The sequence below is a fragment of the Symphodus melops genome (genome assembly GCF_947650265.1).
Source record: "Symphodus melops genome assembly, chromosome: 17".
Classification (NCBI taxonomy): Eukaryota; Metazoa; Chordata; class Actinopteri; order Labriformes; family Labridae; genus Symphodus; species Symphodus melops.
The window spans coordinates 10,060,481-10,073,352 of record NC_136707.1 but is presented as its reverse complement, the minus strand read 5'-3'; the positions used below and the strand labels follow the sequence as shown (position 1 = coordinate 10,073,352).

General features: G+C 42.8%; 1 protein-coding gene across 1 annotated transcript; it reads right to left on the bottom strand.

Annotated features, from left to right (window-relative positions):
- Positions 1-576: 576 nt before the first annotated feature.
- Positions 577-11,924, bottom strand: gpr146 (G protein-coupled receptor 146). Its single transcript, XM_079367168.1, has 2 exons — positions 11,600-11,924; positions 577-4,941 (listed from the first exon to the last, which is right to left on the bottom strand). Exon 2 carries the CDS (start codon positions 4,896-4,898, stop codon positions 3,897-3,899), a length of 1,002 nt encoding a protein of 333 aa, XP_079223294.1. The 5' UTR covers positions 4,899-4,941; positions 11,600-11,924; the 3' UTR covers positions 577-3,896.
- Between the last annotated feature and the right edge of the window lie 948 nt (positions 11,925-12,872).

Below are 12,872 nucleotides of genomic sequence, written 5' to 3'. Positions count from 1 at the left end.
AAGAAGAAGAAGAAGAAGAAGAAGAAGAAGAAGAAACAGTGATGATGACATTTCCTCACACATTATGATTACCCTTCCCCCCCACATGGCCCCTTACCTCCCTCTGTGGAGCTTTAATTGCAATACAGCTAATTAAAAAGCGAGATTTCCTGTTATCTCCTTTTGACTCCTACTTGGAGGCAGTGACAGAGAGCTTAGTGTGCATTCTATTTTTGACAGATATAGCCTATACGCTACACTGTTTTCCGAGAGAAAGGCAGCAGTATTGGAGTGTCCGACCCACAGAAAACAAAACAATTCACAGAATGCCTGGAATGTTTCTATTTCCCCGGTCTAAGTGGCGTGCTTGAAAAGGTCTCGCCACAAGCAATCTGTTGTTAGCAATGTGGCGAGCAGGAGTAGATCCGTGGCATCCTTCCCCACTCCCCCCTGTAACTGCAGCTCAGACGCATGGAACATCCTCCACAACCTGACCCGGTCACAGAAGTGAAAGAGTTTGAGAGCTCAAATTAAGCATGTGCACATATGAGGGGAAAAAAGAGGAAAAAAAAAAGCAGAATCAGCTTGCAAGCAATGTAAGTTTTTTCCTTCTATTCCAGAGGACATTAGTAATTCACAAATTTAGAAATGCGCTTCCAATAAAAGTTGAGTTTGGTTAACTTGTTGCAAGAAACAGAGTTAGACACAGCATATCTACAGCATCTTTTAAACAGATGCTAAAGCAGATGTCCCAGCGTATGTTCACGTTATCTTAATGTCAGCCTCCATAGAGAAAAGCAGGAATGGTAATATCCATGTTAGTTTATTGTTTAATTCAGTCTTTGACTCAGAAGACAATAGAGTAGATTACTTACAGAATCTAAATATATCCGTCCAAAAATAATACTGTACTTCTGAAAGAGCGTGGTATCTTTCTGTATATCTCTCACATACATTATATACAAATGATCTTGTATCATACATATACACTTGCATACACAGTCACAACAGCATCACATCTGAAAGTGGAGGTTTTACCGTTAAAATAGCTCAAACGCATCTGGATATCTTTGACAAGTGAGAATATTCAGTCCATTTTGCTTTTCTTTTTTTTTTGCACGTGGTCAGTTACAGAAATGAAGCTGAACTCAGTAACTGTTGCTCAAATAACTTTGCACTGATTTGAGATAAATAAGCGGAACTCAGAACAAAGAAGTGATCGGGGCTTGTCGCGATATACGAAACCCCATTTCATCGAACATCACTCAACATGTGTGGGCATAGAAGATATTGATTCGACTACTTACTATGACCTCTGCTCAATAACTTGTTAAAGGTCTCCTGACCCACACACAAATCTGTAGTTTAAAAACACAAAGAACATTTTAGAGCAGTTTACTAAAAAAAAAAAAAAAAAAAAAAAAAAAAAAAACTTTTACACATGAGCTGAGGAGAGCTGATGGATTCTGCTATAATTTCAACCATATTTGGATGGTAACATCTATTAGTAATGATTGGATTATCTTTGTGTAGGCTGAGGCCGCTCCATATCAAATCTTAAATGTTATTGTCTGTTTGTTTTTTTTTATTTGTTGGTATGCCTTCTTGTTGGATGCACGACTGTGCCAGTGTTGAATCATTTAAGTTGGGAGTTTTGTTTCAATTCAAAGTTGAAATAACTCACAGTCTCTCACAGTATGTCGTGAAAATGGAAGCTATACCTTTATGCAACGTTGCCTCGACTCCTCCACCCATCAGGCACGAGCACTGATTTAAACCACAGTTATACGTCTGTGTGCTACTGTCGGCCTTCCGTTTCTGAATGAACAGTAAGCATCAGGACTTTGAACCGAGTTTCAATGATTAACTGTGCCACTTACAGGCCTGTTTGGAGGGCAGCATATACTGTAGCACATAATGTAAACACTCCGCCTCAGTTGAAAACAAACAGTACTTCTCAATGATTGATTGTAGATTCCACATTACCATGGTGGGGAAGCAGTGGAAAATACAAATGTGGGACATGAGACAAACATTTTTTCCTGTATCACGAGATGTTTGTGAATTACAGCTGTTTGTGATATTAGGAAAAAAAATAAATCAAATAACTTCATTTGTGAAAAATCATCAAACACGTGTGTGTTAGTACATCTGCTAATTCTTCGCAACTGACGGTGAAAATCAAGCAAACTTGTGGAAAAAAAGCCAAAAGATTTGGTTTTTTGGATTGGATTTTTTTGAAGGCACAGATTTTTTTTTTTAAGTTTTCACAGAAAAATACTGCGAATCATTTGACAAGAGTGAAATACAACTAAACTTTCCTTCAAGTGTACGCCCCGCCCCGCTGGTTTGTCTCTTCACAGGATGGTTTATAGACCGGCGGCCCTTCAAACAGCAAAACACAAAACTGAAACGGATGCAGCGATGCAACAGACCTCCTGCCAAATCAACACTTTCTTTCCTTTCCTGTCATTCTGTTCCGTTCTCGTTCCGAGTCAGGTGAGCACCTTTGCATATACTGCGTGGACTACTTCCATCAACCTGAGCAGCACTGCAGCACAAACTCTGCATCCAACGCACCGGGTGCAGGCATGAATTTGATTCTTTGCGAAGGATTCGCTAGTGCCATTTCGAGTGATTCATACAGGCTTCATATCGTCAACGAACAAAACGTCCCTTCTATTCTAAAAGTGCTCGTACAATTCAAAGAAATGTACATGAGGCCTCCGGGGGGGGGGGGGGCCGCTGTGGGACTCCGTGTCGGGGACTTCACCGAACCCTGTGTGAGGCTATCTGTGCAGAGATCCTACAGAAGCACGGCGTCGTGTCTTTAACACTGGGCTCACGCCGCTCTTCGCTCAAACTAAAACGTTTTTTTTATTTTTTTTATTTTAATAAGCTGTTTTACTTATTGTCGACTGGTGATGCGAATTCATCAGCGATCACGAGAGGTAAAGTGGTTATGTCTGAAACCCTGAACAAAAGCTTCGCAGGAGAGAATTCATGTCGTTCTGGGTGACTCAAAGTGGCGTGGATTATCGCGTGCTCTGTGATATTTCTTGTGGAGCTTATAGAAGACTGACAGTAGATCTAAACCTTAAAAGTGAAATGAGAACATCTTTGTACCAGTGCGCACGTTAACAGATTTTCAAAATACGGCTACTATTTCTGTATACATGTATACACGTCTGTAAAAGAACGTAAAAGGAAGAACTCCCACTCAAGTGATTATAGCATCTCATTTGAGTCTTCTTATAAGAAACAAAACAAACGACACTTGCAGGTTTGAGCTCACTGATTCTGTTGAATGTTAGGTGAAAACGTCATGCATCATTCGTATATAATTGTTGTGTGTGTGTGTGTTTTTTTTTTCTTAAATAGTATCTAGCAGCAAATCGATACACTACAGTGGAAATGTGGTCAAGCGTTAGTCAGACTTGCACGCTGTCAGCGGAGAATCCAAAATTGGATACAAAGAAAGTTGTCCGAGGCTGGGAGCCCCACGCAAACGGGACAGTTCAATGAGCAGGCTAGTCGTCAGCTGATTGTGCTCGAACAGGAAGCCAAAGAGTCTTTAGTGGAAAGCTTCATTCAGTGACAACAAATAACAGCACTTAGTGGGTTGTTGTTGGGTTTTTGTCACTTTTTTTTTTTTTTTTTTGCTTGATTCGTCCTCCCTCTCTGCAGAGCTGGAAAGATCAGATGAAGATCTTGGGGAAGGGGACAGGAAATTCCACAGTCTGCTAGGTCCAGAGTGGTGAGACAGCCCAGTTGGATACTGGCCCTATATGGGTGGGGAGAGAGATAAGTGCCGGCTAGGCCAAGAGGTTGGAAAAAAAAAAAAAGGAGGTGGCTGGGATTGGAAGGGTTTACAAACCCCCCCCCCCCCCCCCCCACCACCAACCTAGGTGTCGATCTCACGTGACCACTTGCTGCACTGTTGAGCGTTCATGGGAGCAGGAGCGGTCCCTGCAGTGCAGCCTCCTGAGCAGCCGCTGAAGCTTGCTGGAGAAGTTCTTGTTCATCTGCCTGTACATGAGAGGCATCGCGAAGCTGCTGGAGAAAGCCAACAGCTTCGACACACACCTCAGGAAGTAATACGTAGGTAGGTATTGCGCGTTGCTAAAGTACCCCGGTGAGCCGGCGACAGTGTGCACCAGCAGGGTCATGTAGTACGGCGTCCACAGTACAAATTGCACACAGACGGAGGCGAGCAGCAGTCTGTGGATGGAAGGATCCAGGCGCGCCGAGTCCTGGTCCAGGGGTGTGGACTCCTTCCTGATCCGCAAAATGAGCACAAAGGCGTAAAGAACGGCCACAGCTGGGACCACGTAGCCGATGAACATCATGATGGCGTCCGCCGCCTCCTTGTTCTGCATCTTTGAGCACTCGACCATCTTGGTGGAGATGTGGTTGCACACGTAGAAGAGCAGCGAGGAGAAACTCGTGAGCACCGCCCCGCCCCAGATGAACCCGCACACGTGCTTCGTGTTGTACACGCTGGACATGTACGTGCGAGGCAGCGCCCGCTCTATGTAGTAGTCCAGACTGAGCAGTGTGGTGGAGTACATGATGACCAGGGAGGAGATGTTGAAGAGGATGAGCAGGGTGATGTAGACCTCGTTGTTGTACTCCCACGCGTGCCAGCGCGTGAAGGTGGAGCTGAGCAGCTCCACGGGCGCCACCGCGTTGAGCACCAGTCCCGCGATGGCCATGTTGACGAAATAAACATCCGGCATGGTCATGGACACTTTGTTGGAGAGGTTGACGGCCACCAGCAGAACGTTGTAGCACAGCCCCAGCGGGAAGCACACCAGGAGGTAGATGAGGGAGAAGATCGACAGGATGAGGCCGTAGTCCTGGCAGAGCCGGAAGTCCACGCTGCTGTCCGTCTCATTGTAAACCATGCAGATCCACATTGCTGGGCTCTGACACGGGGGCCGACTTTCTCAAACAGGTCCACTGCAGGCGAGAGAGAGAGAGAGAGAGGGAGAAAAGGTTAGCTAAATGTCAAAGGGGTTACAAATGAACATTGTCATGAGCGTAAAGTCTCAGTACGTCACAAAGAGAATTAAACAAAAGGTTGAGCTGTTCCGTCGTCCGTGAGCAGAATTCCGCCTCTTCGGCTATCGAAGCAGGAGGGAGAACCTCGATGCAAAAACACGCAGGCTATTATTCGCTGCGTGTGTAACACTGTATTATTTCACTTCGCTGCATCTGACTGACTGAAAACAAACATCCCCTCGATCTGTTTCATTTGCTGGCTGGCTCGGCGTCAAATAAACAACACTTCTGCTTGCGTGCCATCCTTGGCCAGCAAACTGTGTTTCATGCATGAGAGGCTTTTTTTTTTTTTTTTTTTTTTTTCGTACATGGTCAAGAATCAAGATGAAGAAGAAAGAAAACACTTCTTTAGCTGGACACTTTACAGACTCCTGGAGGGGGGGTTTGGTGGGGGGTGTTACTGCTCTGAGTGAAGCACATGCACATTGTGTTAAGATTAGAGCCACAAGGGCAGCGGGGGGGTGGGGGGGGGCAGTTTGGCACGTGGTGATGGGTAGATTTATAAAGAGTGAAATGTGAAGCAGGCTCTGGCCGAGGGTCAGTGACGACCTGGTCGGGGGGTGGGGGGGGGGGGGGGGGGGTTGGAGTTCACGGCAAGGTCAAAGAAAATGATCCACACGTCTGAAGCATACTCGAATAAATCAAGGCTGACGGAGCTGCAGGTTTTCACGAAGCTCTAATGACACTCCTTCTATAATGAGGTCATCATGAGTCCTTTTTTTTTTTTTTTTTTTTTTTTTTTTTTTTGAATGGAGGTTATAAGACTGTCAAAGGGTCACTGGTGTGATGTGGCGTTGGTGTTTCCACATGTTTCTGGCTTCACTCTTAAAGCACTTTTTTTTTCCAAAAGGAATGACATCCAAATACAAAACAAGCTGTGCAAAAACAAAAATAGTATTTTGAAATCAAAGAGGACAATCACAGAGGAGCAAAGTGCAGGAGGTCCGTTCGTTTTGTTTTCAGGCGGATGAGTAACGATGCCAGTAAACGGGAAGCGTTCCTCCGTTCACTTACGTAACAACACTACAGAGAGGCTGCTTTGGCCTTAAACCTCAGACACAGACACACACACACACACACACACACACACACACACACACACAGACTGAGTCCCTCCTCTGTACTAATCCAATTGGCTGTAATGAGACTATAGTGTAGGCTGGAGCTCAGAGCTCGGCCTGGAACAGGATCAGGAGGTGTAAAGTTACACAAAAAGACAGTGGCCAGACCTCCTGTAAACATGGCTCCCTCACACAAGAGGCCTGGTGGTGACTCATTTATTTAAAAAATAAATAAATAAATAAAAATAAAACAACACAGTGACAACAGAGAGCGATTCGCTTTAGTCCTCTCTAAGGACAGCTTTTCCCCCCCCCGACGACGTTTTGAAAGATTTATTCCTCGCCCCGGTCCGTCTTTCATCCCTCAACCTCTGATCACTAAGGGAGAAAATGACTTTTAGAGAAGTTGGTGATAATTGAAGAGAGCACGCTGCATTGTGGCCGCCTGTCTCCATTCATTAGCACCTGCTGTACACAGACGTTTCAGCCACCCTGTCATTACCACATTGGGCTCGCTGTGCAGACTGTGAAAGCTGCGGGATACGGACATTTCTGCATCACAGACAAGTCATGGGGTTTTTTTTTTTTTGTGGTGACTGGTGACAAGAGTTTCCAAACACTTAGCTTCCTGTTTCCAACACCTCTATACAAAACGATTAGCAAAGGATTTCACACAAAGACCTTGAAAACGACAAAAGAAGTACACAGGAAATCTAACACCATGGCGGGGGGGGTTTTTTTTCCCTTCATGTTGACATCTTCCCGATGCACTGACTGGAAATGACGGAAATGCGATATACATGATTTCATGCTGAACCACCAGGGCCTTCTTGTTAAACGCAACTCTTGCGATTAAATTATGTAACTATATTTAATATAACACGGGAACGATAAAGTTGTGGTGCCTGGAGACAGCAATGCTGCTAACTAAAACATGAGGCTGCAAGTTGTAACTTCTTACAGTCACTTTTAAAAGAAGGAAAGCAGGCTCATTTTTTTTTAAATCAGAGTTTAAAGCATGTGTTCATCCACCTTCATCATTGTTCTGTCTGCACCAGTTCAACTATACTCAGGTGTGAGAGTCACAGCAGCCCATGATAATGAAGCGGAGACTTTTCCCACACAGCTGAGAAACACACCGGAGGTGAGAGAGAAGAAAACGTTTAACCCCGAGTGCGAGTCTTTTGGCCTCTTACTGCTTATGAGCTGTGTGTGTTTCCATTCAGAGTAACGAGGAGTGTTTGATTTCAGATTGTGATTAAAGAGAGAGAGAGAAAAATCAGACACCGATACATCGGCCGATTTCTTTCTCAGATCTCTGTTGGGTCTGTGGAGATAAATAAACATAGAGACACATTTATAGAGCTGATCCACCAAACGCCGTCATCAAACACTTGACAAAAATATGAACAACGAAGACAAGATGGTCACTCAACAGTAAAAGTAACGGTGACTGTGCGGTACATGTATGGAGAGTAATCCATATAACACATCTGCTCGTGTAATACAATGAAACTCAAATGTTCTTCGACGAATATCCGTGATAAAATTAGCCTAAACTGACAGTCGCTGCGTATGCTAATATCGGCTGATATAATCTGCTGACTGTTTAATCGGTCTGTTTGACCACATCATGATTTGTTGAAACTAGCTTTCCAGATTTAGCTTCACTAGTTACTAGCTTCACTAGTTACTAGCTTCAACCCTATTGACTAAATCCCTTATGCTTAGGTTCTACTGACCCAGCTAGCATTATTAGGAGACATCGAATACCATATTTGGTCTTTTTGGCCAGCCTTGATTTTATAAGGCATCAATTATGGAAAGATTCTAACAAGAGGGATCAATCCGTACATCATTCGCTGTTATAATATTTCACTGAGAATGAAAAGAATTTTATTTCTTGTATTTTCTCATTTATGTTCTGATCAGGAAATTGAAATGAAAAAACTGAATCACAGGTCAAATGTGTGACCCTGTGCTGCACCCCAGAAAGCACCCGACTCAATGTGATGTCAAATATGGCACCTGTTAAAAACAATAGTATTGGTGGATAGTTGTATCTTTTATATTTCAGATTCAGTGGACAGAAGAAGCCTATTCTTAGATGATTCGATGACAAGTTGAGGATGAATGAGTATAATGAAAACATATACAGTTTGTTGCATCCCTTGTAGCTATACATGAGCTTAATAATAACATTTGCTGACACACCAACATTCGTTGGACTTTAGCTAATGTTCCAGATTCAATGTGTGCCATTTAAGTGAACAAGCCTGAACCGTGGACCGGGCTTGATGACCCTCCCAATATGGAGTGTCCTGTTTGGTGGAAGCGTGTTGTTGCTTAGCTCGGTGCTTTGGACAAATAATGTTGGAATTTCCAAGACAGAAAGCTCACTGCTGTTCGATCACCTGCCTGCCTGCCTGTCTTTTTTTAACAGCATTTATCGTTTTTTCACCCGGGGTTTGTTAACGTGCTGACGTTAACGTGACCTCGCTCGCTTGTTGTAGGCCGTCTCAAATCAAGTAACGACAGCTTTTAAAGGTGTCTAATTATAACAGCCTTATTGAATCAGGAAAACAACTATTTGTGACTGTTTACTGCAACAAGCAGTGTGTTATTTATTAAAGGGGACATATTGTGAAAAATCCCCTTTTACAAAGTTTATGAACATATACAGTAACCTGAGTGTCTATCAACCCACACAATTTGACATAAATCCAGTCTGTTGTTTGTGGTCTGCAGAAGTCTGACAACACAGAGAAAATTGCTACATTTCAAATGTTCTCAGTTTGTGACACCACAAGTTGGATTCTGGGAAAAAAAAAAAATACCCTCCCCTCTCCTCCCCTGGTATCTCCACCCTTGGAGTCCACCTCCAGCCTAGAGCAAAACTTTTGTGCAGGTCCACCATTTTTATGGTCTCTACAGAGGAGTGATGTCGACTGGGAAAACTCGGGGGGGGGGGGGGCTCATTACATTTAAAGAGACACGCACACCAAAACGGAGCGTTCTGAGAGAGCTGGTTAAACCTCCTCTGGTGCTTGATTCATGTTAGATTTGGAGCGCAGCACAGCACATATGTTTCATCTGGAGCACAGGGGACTGTTTGAAAAGGTAGAAAAAGGGGAATAGTATGTCCCCTTTAACATGTTAGTCCCAACACTGGTTATAACCATATTGGTTCAACTCTATTCAGTCTTTTTGGTGTTTTCCTGCATTTAAAAACACACTTTTCAGTCAATCATTAAAAAAAGAGACTCCACTGGGACTTTTAAATATTGAGGACACAAACCATTCTACAATAGCGTTACATTCGGCCGCAAGCAAAGAAAAACTTTCAAAGTTGAGATACCAGAATGTGTTTTCCCCTTTCTGAAACAAATCCAATTCAAATACTTGGAACTCGTGTGGACAAACTTAGTAACAGTCTGACAAATAATCCTTGTTTGGTGTCTCTTGCATAAGTTTAACTGCAGTTGTAAACTTGGATAAGGTGGTGGTGGTGGTGGTGGGGAATTATTCAGTACACTTCAGCCCCACTAAAAAACATGATCTCTTAGCAGTGACGCCCACATGCTTGACGTCTCAGTGTTTGGAAGCCAGATCTCGTGCTGATGGGAATAGTGTGACATGCTGGGCCCACACCCCTCATATACCCTTTCTGGAATTTACAGGCGCTTCTCAGAAAGTAGAGTGATGTCACATGATTGGCTGTACTCGTTTTCAGTTGGCAGCAGGAGTTCAGTGGAGCAGCAAAAGAAAAAAAAAATATATAAGAAAAACACAAGACTACACATTTACACATGATGTGACTGCAGCAACGTCAGATAGGCAATGGTGACACAATGACTCTTGATGCACAGAATGTTCTTATGATTAAGTGTTTCATTCAACGCCTCAATGATGCAATTCAAGAGAATCCGTCGTTTTGTTCTTCTTCCATTCTTTCAGACAGCTGCCTATTATTCCTGGAGAGCCGTACATTAATGAAAGTTCTGACTTCAAGTGCCCGCTAATGCTGCGTTACATTTTGCGAATTGAAATGACTAAGCTCTCAAAAGGGGACACACATACTTGACTAGGACTTTTATATAATTCTTTCCAAACCATTGTCAGTTTCCAGAGAAACTAGTCAGAGTCACAGAGCTGGATTTTTTTAAAGGCTCTGTAACTTATATTTTCACCAAATATGTTGAAAAGTGCAGATTTATTGCAGACTGTACATACAGAAGGACTGCAGATGTACACTAGCTCTGAGCTAACTCTATGTTTAATATTGTACATGGTCCCTTTACAAATAAAGGTAAAAAAAAAAAGATTCAACACCTGTCTGCCTGCTGTCCTTTTTATTAGTCACACAGATCTTGAGCGGTCCCCTTTTGGTGATCTACAGTGAAAGATGCACTGGGCAGATTTGCAGCGCAAAAACAGCTTTTTTTTTTGTCATCTCAAGTTGGAGTGTAATAGACTCTAGTCAGGCATGGGTCAGCTTCCTCAGCCTCTTATAGGCCACATCATGCTGAACTGTCACAGGCATCAACAAAGTCAGAGTTCAATGGTCAGCACAAAGCAGGCTTACTACCCTTAAGCCATGGCACACATGCCCGTGTCCCGTTCAGTCACATGGATAAAGTTGAGGACATCAAGTTGAAAGGCTAATCTCAAAAAAAGCGTTTTATTTGGTGAACAATTATTTATTTATTAAAAAAAAAAAGAAGAAGTTCTGACTCAGCTTGATGCAATATATAGTCAGGTGGATGTGATGATGTCCTATTGAGAAACTAAATGAATCTCCATATCCTTTAAACGTTATTTTAAAGTAATCACAATGGGGTTTTTTTTGGGTTTTTTTACTGTTACTGGTCTGGTATTTTATAAATGAATCAATAGTTATAACTTATTGATTAAGTGGGATTTGAGGTAATGCATTCTGTAATCGTAGCTGTCTTTATCTTTCCCTCAACAAAAGAGTGCACAATGAAAAGACTTACAGTAACGTACAGTAAGTTTAAAGTCCCCAAAGCAGATGTTGTGCACACAAGATAAACGAGCTTTAACTTGAAAGACGCCTGATGTCGCTTCTCTGAGCCCTGAAAGCTGATCCCGTGAGAACAATCTTCATGTGTTGTTTTCCAATAATAAACCAGTCGTTAAAAGCTGTGCAGCTTACTCCAGCTCTGGAGCACTTTTAGTCCTCTCTGTTTGTTATTGCGGGGCACTGTGTCTCTCCATCACACTTGACTGCACAGATCACAGCGTGGATAGCTGTCACGGCTCCACCATTATTCTGCCATTTCTGCAGCTTTACTCTGGCCACAACTAAAGCCAAGTTACCCACTCGCATTTGGCAATCTTTCATTTGGTGTGTGTGTGAGTGCATCTCGGGGGGGTAATTTGACTTTTCAAGCGCTGTTTGCGTAAAATCAAACGAAAAAAAAAACACATCACAACCTCCGGTCGAAATGATAGAAAAGAGAGGAAAAACTCACCAGAAACAGTACAAGCTTTGGGTTTAACCTACGGAGGCATAGGGTTTGGATGAAGTGTTTCCACTGCCATTTCTCATTCGTTTCCTTTGACAAACGCACGCTCCAAAATACGCACTTCGGCTCACCTCCGCTCGTATAAAGCCTCCCTACGGTAAAAAAAAAAAAAAAAAAAATCGTATTTACTGCACGTCGGTGAAGGCGGACATCCTCTCTCAACTTTTGAGACCAGGCTTGTTCTGAAAAAGGGGCCGTCCGATACAGACTTTACTACTGCTGGAGTGCAGCTGAGCCCCACACTGTGTACACACGTGACCCTCCCCCACTGTCTCCCTGCTCTGCCCTCTTCATTTTGCTGCTCTACGTTTGCGAGGCCCGAATGGCCGATCTGTGCTCTGATTGGCCGAACGTCAGGGAAGTGAGACGCTAGGGATACCGAGGGGAACCATAGTAGGGGAACACATTCAAACGTACAGAACCTATTAACAGTAAGGTGTATTTTATTGAAGAAGAGTTGATAAGTTGACATACACGTTAGAAGTATCAGTGTCCCAACATTTGGCAATAATAAAGAAACATTCAACCAGAGTTACACAAACTTATGTCATTCAAAATCTGTATTTTGTATCCTGTTTCCTCTATCTTTTTTTTTTTTTTTTTTTTTTTTTACGTTTCCCCTAAACTAAATCTACTTTAGCATTTAAAAAACGGTGGACTCCGGGAAATAAAGGTTATCAAAAACCTTTCAGTTATGATTAGACATGACAATCACACTTTTTTTTTGAAGTTCTTAGAAGCAATCAAAACAAACTCAAGTTGCGAAGGTAATAAACAAATAACAAAAGGTAAACAAGCAATCATTTTCAGTGCCTCCACTTTCTAAATCTAAACTTAACATTTAAGACTTGGTGGAGAAAATGGTCAATGGTTAACAATTTTGAAAGCATGTGGGTCTATACTGTAATCATTGGCGTCACCCATTTGTTTCTGAAGGGTTTTCTTGAAGCCCATCTATGGGGGTTGCCATATTGGAAAAATTGACTCTAAAGGTCCTGATACACCAAGGAGATTGTCGGCCATCGGTCTTAGTTTGACCGACCAACAAAGTCATAACAACACTGATCATAACAACAGTTTTTTTTATCAATCTTCCCCATCCTCTTCCGGTTTCCCCTTTTTGCAATGATGATTAGAGACTACTGTCGACTCACCGGAGTTTTTGCTTATCATGCATGAGCAGAATGTGATGGTTGGCCATCGTCTGTTGCCTCTGTGG